A 13,766-nucleotide genomic window follows, 5' to 3' on the forward strand; every position below is an offset into this window, starting at 1 on the left:
GGAAAAACCACTGAACGTGTCAATGTTTTTCTGGCTAAATGTATCTCTGTTGAGGCTGTTGGCACAAAGTTCACGACAAGTAAATTCACAGATAAATCTGAAGAAGTCAACAAATAAATGTGTTTAATAAAGTGCAGCGACGTCAGGAGAGAAGCAGAAGAAACTAGTGTGCAGAGAAGCCTTTTTGTTGGGGAGCAATGGCTTCAAACGTCGCATGAGCAGAGAAACCAGTGGGTGTCTAGAAGTCTTTTCACCCGGCCATTCCTCCTAAAAACATGGTGTCTGCTGTGACATCCACAGGGTAACATTTTGGTCTGTTCTAGCCAGATTATGTCCTCCTGGTATTTCATGTACAGGTCCAAATGATCTTTAAGTAAGGGATAGTGCCCAAAGAGGTGTCTATGATCAGAAATTAATGGACGACGTGGCGTCAACCGTTGTTTGGATACCTCAAAAGGCATTACCACGCTTTTACCATGGTCACGTATGAAATAAATAAATATTAAATCAATTATTTATACTTTAATGTTTTTTTTACCCGTAAAGTAAAAAAAAAAATTCACTTTAAGACAACTATTTAACGGCTCTCGTGACGCGTTGCCAATGTTACCAGCGTCAACTGTCTTTAATATCTCTCGTGACGCGCTAACGTTTGAGTCAGCGCTCTCACGGGAGCTGTGTGAATATTGTGTTCTGATTGGCTGCAGGCAGGGTGTCCGTTAAATTATTGCGCTGGCTCAAACGTTAGCTGGTAACGGCTAAAGTCCCTTAAAGTCAGACCTTTAAGGGACTTTAGTAACGGCGAGTCAGTTGACGCTGGTTACCTTGGCAACGCGTCACAAAGCAAATCAATACATTAAATAGTCTCTGCCGCTTCTTGTTTAAAACTTGCGGTTATAACGGTGGGAAAAAAACCTTAAAGTGTTAAAAATGTGTTTAATGCTTATGTCTTTCGTAAATGACCATGGTTTAAGCGGGATAATGCCCTTCGAGCTGTCCATTACGAGAAATTAATGGTCTTTACGGAAGCAACGGTTGACGCCTCCCCGACGTCCATTAATTTCTGACAATGGACACCTCGAAGGGCATTATCCCTTACTTAAAACGAGGTGGATGATCATGGTTTTTCTTCAGCAGTAGAGTCTTGTGCAGTGATTTAAATCCTTACGGCCGAGAAAGTAATATAAGCTGCTTTTACTTTTTTTTTTTTTTAAGCCTCCAGTTCTTAGCTGTTAGATAGATAGATAGATTTTTTTATTACAGACTCAGAGTCCAGATTACATACAAAGAGAATACAAAGACAACATAAGAATAAAAAGTAAAAAACATAAACTATACAAACACATGACTTCTAGCCTTACAAGAGGCAATCATACCAATGTCTCCAGAGTACAGAAGAGTAATTTATTGCACTATATTTAACATTTGCCAACAGTAGTATGATTTTATTATTAGACTCACTCAAGCGACAAAAAAATCTATACATAAGTTTTCTCAAGACAGCCATCAAAGTGCTGACTCGGGCAGATACAAACAGTTCACTGGCACTGGACCATCTGGGTTTATTTAACAAAAGTCTAAGTGCATCATTGTAAGCCACCTTCAATTTTTGAAGACTGGCTTTTTTTAAATTGCACCACAAATGTGCAGTATACAGTGATGTACAATATGATCTAAACAAGTTCAACTTCACTTCATCCGAACAGAATCCAAATTTACGGACAAGAATATTTGCCTGAGCGTATAACATTCGAACCTGACGGTAAATGTCCTCATCATCAGACAGACAATCTGTCAACATATGACCAAGATATTTCACTTCAGTTGAGACTTTCAATAAAGACCCAGACAGTTTGAAATTTGGAAATAGTCTATTTTTGTCCTCCTTGGTGCGACAGATCAAGATGGTGCTTTTTGAAGGATTGAACTTAACATCATGTAACTCACCATATGCTGAGCAGACATTAAGCAGCTCCTGAAGACCAGCTGAACTTGGGCTAAAAACCACTAGGTCATCAGCATACATCAAATGATTAATAATAGTATCACCAACCATGCAGCCGGTTCTACACAGGTTTAGCTGCTTAGAAAGATCATTCATATACAAGTTAAACAAAATAGGAGATAAAATGCTTCCTTGTCTGACTCCATTGTTGACATGAAAGGATGCAGACATACAGTTGTCCCATGTCACTTGCATAGTTTGATTAGCATACCAGTAGGACAGACATCTTACTATATACTTAGGTACACCAACTTGGCACAATTTTAAAAATAGTTTTCTATGATTAACACGATCAAAAGCCTTAGTGGCGTTTAAAAAACACAGAAAAACTGTAGAATTTTTGCTGTTATAATTTATCAGTAATTCTTTTAGTCCATATATACACATATCAGTGCCATGTTTGGGCTTGAACCCAAATTGATTTTCAGTAGACATTACTATCTTAGCAAATTTTGGCAGAAGAATAAGTTCAAAGACTTTAGACAGTGTATTAGCTAGGGCTATAGGTCTGTAATTATCAGAGCTGCCAATTTTACCAGCTTTGTTTTTAATCACGGGAAGTAAAAGAACCTTCATCAAGGATTCAGGAATAAAACCATGCATAATAAAACCAGTAAAACACAAGGCAAGCAGAGGGACAACCCTTGAACTGGCAAATTTGAGATGTTCAGCTGATATAAGATCCATTCCTATAGATTTATTTACAGACAGTTCTTTAATTGCTTGATAGACCTCGTGTGTTTTGATAGTTTCTACAGCGCTAACTTTGTCAACCTGGAAGGGTTCACTCTGTACACAGGTGAATAACTTGCTGTAGTGATGTTGCCAAAAATCTACAATCATATTCGCCCCAGAAACACCATCAATAGTGTAAGGGAGAGAGGATTTATTGTTATTGATAGTTTTAACCTCGTTCCAAAAGGTTTTTGTATCCTTTCCTAAAAACTTTTTTGCCAAGGAATCAGCCCTCATGGTTTGCTCATTCTGTTTAATGAAGCGTAATGCATATTTGTATTTTGAAGTGGACAGCTTTTTCTGCTCAAATATAGGGCCCTGTCTAGGTTTACCTGCTAGAGCCCAAGATGTAGTAGCTTCGCGGGCTTCTTTGTGGAATTTAGACACATATGTGTTCCAACCTGGTCTATTTTTAATCTTTACATTACTCTTATTATAAGGCAGACTAGCTCCCATAAGCGCTTCAATTATGTCAGAATATAAACTAGTTAAATTGATCCTATGATCAATATTAGAGCAGTTACAGTCTGTGCAAGTAACTGCCTCTCTTGGTAAGTTAATGGAAGATAACAGTTGATCAGTTTGGGCATAGTAAGAGGCTCTTTGTTTATTAGATAAAGAAGACCAGTCTATATGCATCTGTTTTTGAATACTGTTCTTATTTACAGTTGCAGGTATATGATCAAATCTAATTGATACCTCAAAAGGGATATGATCAACAGTGGACTCATTGTATAAGATATTCATATATATCAAAGCAGCATGAGCATCTGCTGTAGTTATACAATGGTCCAACCAAGATGTAGTATGCCAGGCTTCACTTATATAAGTGTAACTTGCAGCTGGCAAAAGTTCCTTGCTTGACAATATTAAATTAAAGTCTGTACAAAAATGAATCAGATGTTTAGCAAACAGCGAGTTTTTTAAAGTGTTTTTTAAAACAGCGAGCTGTTAGACAACACTGTTTATCTTTATAGTGAGACGATGTTCATTTCCCCTTCTGGATTGATTCGATAACCCGTTTATTCTTCAGGCCTGTCTCCTCGCATTAAGTCCTATCCACCCCTGTCCAGGCCTTTCTCCAGCTCTGGTAAAGTTCTGCTGTGTGTGCTGCACCGTCCGGGGGATCAGAAGTGAACCCTTTTGCCTTTTAGGCGACAAGGCCGGGTCGGTTCAGCCAATGAGCGCAGCCTGCTGCATATGGCGGTTAACCCCCGACGCTGGGTGAGATGAATGCCTTGCTTCATGCAGCCTCATTGCTGATGCAGCGAAATGGGGCCCCGGAGCCTCCCTCACCCACGACTCACCGACCCCGAGAGGCGCTGCGGGCTCCGGAGAATGGTGCAGCGGCGGCGGCGGAGGAGTGAAAGACGCCCTTTCTGAGAAGAGCCACGGCTCTGCTGCAGCTCACGGTGGAAAGGAGGGCCGCCACCTGCTGCCATGTGGAGAGCCAAACAATGGAGGGCTTGTCTGGCGAGCAGGGTTTCCAAAGCAGACTTGGAGCAGCCATTTATGAGACGACACAGGGAAAAAAATTAGGGAGTGTTGGCTGGCAAAAACGGGATTGTTTCCATATGTCTTGATTAAAAACAGCACAGATATAAATTAAATAGATAAACACACTGATATATGCAGCCACATCTTGTTAGAGTAATTTTGGATTTTCAACACGTTCTCACATTTCAACTACAAACTTCAATGTCTTCTACAAGAATTTTATCAGATAGACTAAAATAAGAAAAGTTTACCCACTTTCTGCTACAATTATAGCTGCAACCCTTTTAAGAGTTTGTGCCTATTAGCTTTACACCTTTACACACTGAATTTCTTACCCAGTGAGAACATCTGTAAACATCAGCCATCTTTCTTTACTTTGATTTGGCCAGGTTTTAGGCATAAAGATAATTAATGTTAGTTTTAGCAGGTTTTAATGTATGCGTCTTATTTCCACAGCAAAATCTTCTTTTTGTGGTCGTTTAGACTTTTTGATGAATTATGCAGCAATAATGGGGGTTTATTTGCCTATTTATTTCATTTTTAGCTACAGCGAGAACTCGTCTGCTTGGTTCTACTACAAAATATATATATTTTCCCTCTTTGGCTAAAACCTAAAATAGAAAAAGCGAAATTGTAGTTTCAACATAAAACATTTTTTCTTAGTGTTTAAAACTTGACAAATGATCTTTTGGCAACTCTAGGCAGTTCTGTTTAGCAGGAGCGAAGGTAAACATTTCTTTGGGATGGAGAGGTTACTGACCGCAGTAAACGCGATTCGAACCCATGAAACAGTTTTATTGCATCTCCGGCTGTAGGTTGCCGGATGTTTGCAGCCTCTAACAGCTCTTCTCTCAGGATATATGAGTGTCCCAGTTCACAAAAGCATCCCCACAGCATAATGCTGCCACCACCATGTGTTTAGCTTGTGGCTAAACTACGTAGATGACTTCTTGGTTACGTTGGATAAATTTAGGGGTGTCAGAGTAAAATGGGGGTGAATACAAAAGCCACATTTGTTCGCATTTTTTATTGCTTAAGAAAATGTGGAACCTTTTTATACATTTTGATGGTTAACTACATAAAATCCCTATAAAAATACATTTAAACTTGTGGTTTCCACCATAATTAAGGATTTTTGTGCAAAAATCCAACCCTAAAATGGATTAAAAAAAATGCTAGTATGCTTTTAAGCAGCAAAACACGCTAAACTAGAATATTACAGACCGAAAAGTCAAAAATGACAACAAAAGAGACTTCACATCTGATGGCATTTACAAACTTTGGCAAGCGCTTCTTTATTTACATCCAGGCTGTCTCACAATGTCACAGCTGTACTCCCCTTTTCAGAACATGATCATGAAACCCTTTAGAGATACACAGCATTGTTGTTTATTATTATTATTATTATAATAAAGAGGATGATCCTCCTGTCGGTGACCCTCAGTGTAAACAAAGAGAAGGAGTAGCTCCCGCTCCTCAGACCCACATGCAACAACAGAATGGAGGGTTTTTAGTGACAGACTGATACAGCAGTGATTCTGATGTGGAGTCGCCGCACCTCTACGGGTCCTCCACAAGAGGGGGCTAGTGATTCAGTGACAACATTATAGATGTTCTGGACATGCTTAGAAATAAAAAGACACTCCAGGTGAGACACAGGACTGATTTACTACCTACAGCTACCTACAGAGTGCAGTGAATATAACTTAGTCCCAGTAATGAAAACATACAGCTCAGTAAAGTCACACCTACACTTAGTTTGCTGGTAGGACAAGTTATTATTATTATTGTTCTTTTTTTTTTTTTTTTTGGCAAAAAACACACGTTTCCAGAAGGCCTTTGGGCAAACGTGCCGAGTCGTGCCTTGGCTACGTACACATCTATGCAGACTTCTAATATTTACACAGACTGCCTCATCAGATGTACTGATCCATGTTCATGGAGCATGCATAGGTCTCTCTGAGATCGATTCTTGTGTACGCTGGGATAATAAAGAGGGTCTCACCCACAATAAAGAGAGTCCCGACAAAGAGTTTACAGCACAGTGCAAAGTAACCCCCTCCATCAACCCCCACCCCTGAAGGGGTTTCAGTCAAACGAACAAACAAAATCATCTGACTGACAGTACAAGATATACATACAAGTCGTTAAAAAAATGGTGTAAAATGAGATTGGTGTAGATTATATCCTGTTACAGCCACGGAGACTGAGACGGTCGCTCTTTGCTGCAGTTTGCACGATCGGAGACGCGACGGACGTAAAATAAGCCACCCTAAGAGTGGAGAAAGCACACAGAGGGACACTAACACTCCTGCCCCACTAAATCAGAACCAAAGCAGCTCCCGTGCTGCAGCGTCTAACCCCCCCCCCCCCCCCCCCCCCCCTTCAACACCAGACATGGATGTGGACTGTACAGCTGACCCTCTGCAGGAGACAAAAACATATTTACATTCACATCTCTACAAAACAAACCATTACGGTATTCTTTTTTTTTTTTTTTTTTGCATGTATAACATAGAAAATGTAGAAACGGACAAAATGCAACAGACCTGGACTCAGTTCTAATACTGCTCAGCTGTGTTATCGTTTTAAACACAGATCTCCAGTTTTTATGTTGTTTTTCTTTTTGTTGCAAGCTTTGGTAAAACCTTCAGGAAATTAACCTACAACCTCCCTCCAAAAAAAATAAAATAAAGAAATAAGCGTAAAGCGAGCGATCAATGAACTCGACATGTAGATGCATCCCCCTCACCGTGTCGTGATCGAAGGAAGGAAGAAAATACGACCGTCACAACTTGTGGTGGTTTCTTAAAATGCAGCTACTGTCCTGGTCAGAAGTTTATTTACATTCATCACGGCCACGAATTCAATTCATTTCAGGAGTTTTAATCATTCACGAGTCTCTTTTCCAGGGTGGGCCGATTATTCAAAGTGCAACTTTAATGGTTTTTGGTTTTCACGGTTTTCACGAGACACAACGTGGGGGTCATGAGATGAAGAGAATATCCTAGCTTTAATATAGCGAATGTACACTGCAAAAAGGGAACTAAAAGTAAGTGACATTTTCTAGAAATTTGTCTATTTTTAATTGATTTGAGCAGGTAATTAAGACCATTTGCCAATGGGATTAGTAGTTCTCCCCCTAAAATAAGATATTTAGATATTCTGCACTTGAAATAAGATGATGAAGATGAACTGTTCCTACTTTAAGTGCAAAACTCTTATTCCATTGAGTAATTATTTACCTGTTCAAATCAAGAAAAAAATGCACTAATTTCAAGAATAATTTACCTAATTTTAGTTCCGTTTTTGCAGTGTATGCCTTTAATAGTGGAAAATATTATATTAATTTTTTTAATTGTTATGACTTTTTGACATCAGAGAATATACATTTTTTTATTGCAAATACATTATATTAATCTCAAAATATCTGACTTTTTTGAGGAAATGTATCCCTTCGTGGCCAATAATTTATTTTCTTTTATCTATGATGGCTGTAATACAAATATCCCCCCCCCCCCCTAAAGAATTATGAGAATAAAGTCACTGTATTGTGCACAAGAATAAATAATTAAGCATAATTAAGGTTGTAATATTCCCAGCATAAAGTAGTAATATTAGTTAAAATATTATGAATATAAAGTCATAATATTGCAAGACTAGTCACAATTGTTTCAAAGTCTAATAATAATTTGATGCTGATGTGCTAAAAAGATTTAGTATTTTCTTATTTGTAAAACAAATACTAAAATATAACTTCAATAGATGCTAAATGTTCCTTATTTTAGCACAGGGGGGAAGACTTTATTGTAAAAGTTCTCATAAAATTACAGCCAAAAGAGCGTCGCTGGTCTCCGGCTCTGTTACGTCGGTTTGGGAACCCCTGATCTGGAGCACATATGAAAAAACTGAAGAGTTGGCATTAAAGGACATTAAAGGGCCAGAGTTAATAAGATGTTTATGACAGTGATGAGTGCATGTAAACTTCTGTCCAGAGCTGCGGAGACTACTGATAATACTTTACACCAGACATGGTGGAGACTTGTAAACCAACGATGAAGGCAACCGACACGTCACGTTTTGTAACCTGCTGCCGCTCAGAAAACCGTAATCTCATATTTTTGCTGGTGTTAATAATAAACCCTTAAAAAAAGGATTCAAACGAAGACAAATAATAATAACAAACAAAGTGTGCGTAGTTAGGCGTGTGAGCAGCTGGTTGACAGTTTTGGCGGGACGTATTTACAAAGCCGAGCCTCTGAGAGCCAACCGTGCTGCTAACGTCGATGAAGTGCGCTCATATGTTGAGTCTGACAAACCTCTGTTGGGTCCTTTTTTTTTTTAACTTCAAAACTCTGTTGAAAAACTGAATGTGGACTTCTGTAAGTTCGCGTTAATCCAAAAACACACACACACACGCACATCTTTAAAATCCAGAGGCAGAACTTCAGGATGGTCTTTCTGCCTTTAGGTGTTGCGGACAGCTAAGGCCTGTTCCAGCTCCTGCCTCCTCTGCTGGATCTGTCAGGAGAGCAGCGAGTTACAACAGGAAGAAGAAGCAGCAGAGATTTTGTTAAAGACGTCCTGGCGGGCGTTTCCTCACCTTGCAGTAGAAGTACCGGCTAACCGCCTCCTGGGACCAGGGTTCGTGGTAAAACGCCGCCCTCCTCTCCTCCTCAGGGTTCCCCACCACGTCCGTCATTAACTGCAACAGAAGACAGGAAACGTTGACATCCTGCCGCTGATGTCTCACACGATGGCAAACTATGACCAGCCCGAGCATTGGTAACTTTTTAAAATGCATTTTAAGGCCATTAATTACCTCTTAGTTTTTATCTACAATCATCTTTAAAAGTAACAATCTACATCATGTTGATGTTTTATTGCAACAAGAAGGTAAAATTAGTTTGGAGGTATCATAATGTCACTCCATGTTGCTCCTGAGTCAAATTTCAAATGTTATTTGTTTTTACCCATTTTAAAAGTATAAAAAGCAAAAGTTCAGCGAATGTTTATGAGACATGTGTCAACAGTGTTGAGGGTTTATCCAGAGTATCTGAGAAAACTAATGAGGATGAATGGATGCATTCATAGATAGATGGATTGATTAATGGATGGATGAATTCATGGATAGATGGATGGATGGATGGACAATTCATGGATGGATGGATGAATTCATGGATAGATGGATGATTGGATGGATGAATTCATGGGTAGATGGATGGATGAATTCATGGATAGATGGGTTCATTGATTGATCATGGATAGATAGATGAATGGATGAATTCATGGATAGATGGGTTCATTGATTGATCATGGATAGATAGATGAATGGATGAATTCATGGATAGATGGATGGATGGATTCATTGTTTGATTCATGGATAGATAGATGGATGGATGAATTGATTGATTTATGGATGGATGAATGAATTCAAGAATACATGGATGGATGGATGAATACATGGATGGATGGATGAATACATGGATGGATGGATAATGGATGGGTGGATGAATAAACGGATGGATGGATGAATGAATTGATTGATTCATGGATGGATGGATGAATTCATGGATGTATAAATCAACATCTACAGAGCTCCAGTTCTGTCAGACTCGGCAGGAAGTCTGGACGCGTGTAGAACTACTGAACCTTGAGATCCCGGCTTTGGGACTTGAGCCAGTCTTGGATGTAGCCTTTGGGGTCCCTGGAGAAGCTGAGCATGAAGTCCCGCTGGATCTTCAGCTGGTTGATGGACTCGATGGTCTCATGGATCTGGAGATTAAAAAGACAACGCATCAGAGTAAAACCTCTGCTAGTGACGGCATCCCTCCCTGCTTCTGATCTCCCTCATGTTGGTTTAACATTAGCTGTGAAAATTACGCCAGGACGTCACTCGCTGGAGAAGTTTAACTGGACCCTTTCTAAAATTATATTAATTACAATATCTGAGGCAGAAATAATCACTTTACTAACAGGCACAACATTCTTTTAGAATTTTTATCAGTTTTCTGACGCATAAATGGCCAAAATTTATTGTATTACTAAATCTTTATATTTGTGTGGGAAACTAACATTTTTATTCACTAACAGGTTAGAGCTAAAGTAACATGGGAAGTATACATGCAGGGGACCCAAGACAGGTACAGTTTGAGCCTTTCCTTGTCTGGTTAAACAACAAAGCATGAGGTGAAGAGGTTTAGGGATGTGACATAAAAACCAGTATGTCATCAGCATATCTACTTTCGCATATCTACAAAGCGTGCTTTTTCATTGGGTTCGCTCAACATTTGCTCTTTTCTCTTCTTCAACATTTGATCATGAAACAAGCCGAGATCCTCCAGTCCTTTGACTCTGACCCACGGTCCTTTGCCGCATGTCTCTTCCCCCTTTTCCACCCCCTTCCTGTCAGCCTACTGTGTTAAAAAAAATCACTACAGTCACTAAAGCTGTGAAAAATCTCAAAAAAAAAAAAAAAAAAAAAAAAAAAAAAAAAAAAAAAAAAAAAAAAAAAAGCCTGCAGAGAAACGGCTTTACGGTTTACCAGGCCGGGTCTCTGCTCAGTAACTAATTCACAAATGAACAACAGACGCAGGATAAACAGTAACAGGCAGAAACATGGACCTAACATTATGAAATGACCAGTGCCAGGTTTTTATTTTAAATTCAAAAATAAAACAGAACAGATACAGACTGACTAAGTAAAAAAAGAAAAAAGAAACCCTAACCCAACAAAGAAACCCAGATAAAACAATACAACCAGAACCCTTTTTATAAACACGGACAAAATGGAAACCCGTTTAGAAGTTGGCTTACAACCCTGTGCAGCTTTTATCCACTTATGAACTCTATTTTTATTTCACACATATAATTCCTGGAGGCATCCCAAGTTCTCACATATGTTGCTTTCCAACTCCCATTTCAGGAAACAATTCAGTGAGTAAATGCATGTTAAATTATCTACTTTCTGGAACAAAAATGCCTTGAGAAGCACCCCCCCCCCCCGGCCTAAATCTAATCACTGTTTGTGCCACCCTTGGCAGCAACAGTGAAGAATTTGCAGTTACTGGCAGCAAGTCTTCTCCACCAGTCTGGATGACTCTTGGTTTGTCTTAATTCAGCCACATTAGAAGGTTTTTGTGCATAAACACCTGCTAAAGGCCGTGCCACCACCCTCTCAATTAGATTTAAACACAGCCTTTGACTAGGCTAATTCAAAACCTTAATTTTTACACATTCATGATCTATTCAGAGGCAGATTTGCTGCCAGGCTGTTGGATCTTTGTCTTACTGCGTAACCCAACTGCATTTAAACTTAAGGGCTTAATCGCAAACTGATGGCTGGACAATCTCCTCCAGGATTTTCCTGCTAGAAAGCAGAATTCAGGGTTTAGAGGAAGTCGTCAAGGTCCTGCAACAGCAACATTTTTACTTCAGAAACAAGCACTCTTGCTGCTCAAACTCTTGAGGTTCATCAAGATTTGTTTTAGCAAACATCAGGTGGTCCTTTCCGTTCTTTTTTTTGCAGCGATTTCTACTTGGATGTTGTCCGCCGTATGGCTGCTGGGTGCCCAGTCTCTTTCCTGTTGCCGAGTAATAAACACTGACCTTAACTGAGGAAAATTAGGCCTGCAATGCTTTTTTTGCAGTGTCCTGTCTGGCAATCTGGCAATAATAATTGTTGTCTTAATGCCAAAAAGAGCTCATCAGATTTTACTTTCACAAGTGGAGCAGTACTGCTATTGCCATAGTGCCCCGCTTGATTTGTGAATGTGAATAGTTTTATTATGATTCATGCAGGAAATATCTCAAATGATATGGACACTACAATGGGAAAATAGGAGAGGAAAGGAAGAACAAGAAAAAAAGAAAAGGTGAAAGAAAGGAGATAAAAAGAAGAGAATGATAAAACAATTATTGAAAAAACATGTACTTCGTTTAATTAAGAATGTGCATTTCCTATATTGTCCACGAGGGGCGCTGTGTTTTAATTAGCAGATGGTAGCACTGAGCTTCAGATGCGGAAAATTGATTTTAAAATCCCTTCTTAATTTTTATCTGTTTGATGTATTTTGTCATGTAGGACAGTGTTTTTAAGTTCCAAAAAATGTGAATAAATGTTTTTCAACATTGTACAATCACTGTGATCAGTTCTTATGCATAACGCACAAGTAAATGTTTAACTGAGTAAAGTATTGTTGAAATTGCACATACTTTTCTTAAAACGCTGAGGTTGAGGTTATCATAATATATTATGTAAAAGTGAAATTAATTTAATATATAAAATCAACAAAAAAGTCCAATTTATTAGTTCTATGTAATCTTGCAATGAGTTTACTCGTGTGGCGCTCTTGAGATCAGATTAAGCTGAATGCGGCCCCTAAACCAAAATGAGTTTGACACCCCTGGTCTAGAGTAATGATGAGTGCATCATATTCTCGAAGGGCCCTTGGATCAGAACGATGTGATTCCCATCATTTCTTAGCGAAGAAGGCAGGCGTGCCCAAAAACTTGAAGACGTTCACCTTGTTGTCCAGGGAGGCGATTTCCTGCTGGTTGGCGGTGGAGAGGAGGAAGCTGCTCATCTGGCTCTTCAGGGGGTCTTCCACCTCCACGTCGATGTCGTAGCAGGCCGTCTTCTTCTTGGTCGTTGGGGTCCACGCTGGGAGGGGAATTTATTCAGGTACAAGTCAAACCACAAAAAAGGAGACAGGCAAAGTGGAGCAAAGACAGCTCTCAGTCACTTGTTTCTGATCCGTTGTTTTAGCCAAGCGGCGTCCGTACCTGATCACGTGGTTGATGACGATCGGGTCGGGTGGCAGGGAGGAGGTTAGTGAGGCGCTGAGGAATCTCAGAGAACTTCAGGCGAGGGGCAGTCAAAAATCTGTAGAGGAGGAGGAAATTAACCTTTAAAACTCTTACTGTAAGCCAATCTGAAAGATGACGCTCTGTTATTCACGGTTCTTTATATAAAATATCCTGGTGCCTCACAAAATTAACCTCTAACGAGCCTCCTTGGAGCAGAAACAGGCCCACGGCATCATTGACCCTCCACTGTGCCTAGCAGTGGGAGTTTTCCCCACATAATTAACATGTTGATGGTTTTCATGGTAGGACAGGAAAGATTTAATTGTTAACCATGGAGACAAGGTGCCCCTCGTTGAGGGAGTCCTCAAACAGGGACTTTTGGGTGAGTGGCTGCAAAATAAACATCATCATCCACTCTTCGCTTGTGTTTTAAATGTTTTAATTGTTTCTCTGAATACAGATTCTGTGAATTTTAGGCAATTTTCTTTTTTGCCATTTCCTGAATTAAGAGGAACACTCATCGGTCTCTTCTGAGTAGGCCGTTTTCTTTCTCGTTTTCCAATTTAGAGAAGGGGCTAAGAGAAATAGACTTAGGTATTTTGTTGTAATTAGACTTCATGGAAACAAGGATTTGTGGTTTTCTAATTAAAGGGTCTCTGGAATCAAATGAGTGAAACTTTAATTGAAAAGTGCTGCAGTCATCAGCGAGGACTAAAAGCTC

General features: G+C 39.5%; 1 protein-coding gene across 1 annotated transcript; it reads right to left on the bottom strand.

Annotated features, from left to right (window-relative positions):
* Window positions 1-7,921: 7,921 nt before the first annotated feature.
* Window positions 7,922-13,278, bottom strand: LOC118556965 (SWI/SNF-related matrix-associated actin-dependent regulator of chromatin subfamily D member 3-like). Its single transcript, XM_036125739.1, has 5 exons — window positions 13,245-13,278; window positions 12,763-12,899; window positions 9,890-10,012; window positions 8,841-8,942; window positions 7,922-8,758 (listed from the first exon to the last, which is right to left on the bottom strand). The coding sequence occupies exons 1-5, from the start codon at window positions 13,276-13,278 to the stop codon at window positions 8,705-8,707; spliced, it is 450 nt and encodes a 149-aa protein (XP_035981632.1). The 3' UTR covers window positions 7,922-8,704.
* Between the last annotated feature and the right edge of the window lie 488 nt (window positions 13,279-13,766).

This window comes from Fundulus heteroclitus, chromosome 21, assembly GCF_011125445.2.
Source record: "Fundulus heteroclitus isolate FHET01 chromosome 21, MU-UCD_Fhet_4.1, whole genome shotgun sequence".
NCBI classification, from domain to species: Eukaryota; Metazoa; Chordata; class Actinopteri; order Cyprinodontiformes; family Fundulidae; genus Fundulus; species Fundulus heteroclitus.

Coding starts and splice junctions, on each gene's coding strand:
- LOC118556965 (XM_036125739.1), bottom strand. CDS start 13,278: ATGCCGTGGGCCTGTTTCTGCTCCAAGGAGGCTC. Junction 10,013..12,762: donor TCGCCTCCCTGGACAACAAG/GTGAACGTCTTC, acceptor TTTAATCTCCAG/ATCCATGAGACCATCGAGTC. Junction 8,759..8,840: donor GCCGGTACTTCTACTGCAAG/GTGAGGAAACGC, acceptor CTCTCCTGACAG/ATCCAGCAGAGGAGGCAGGA.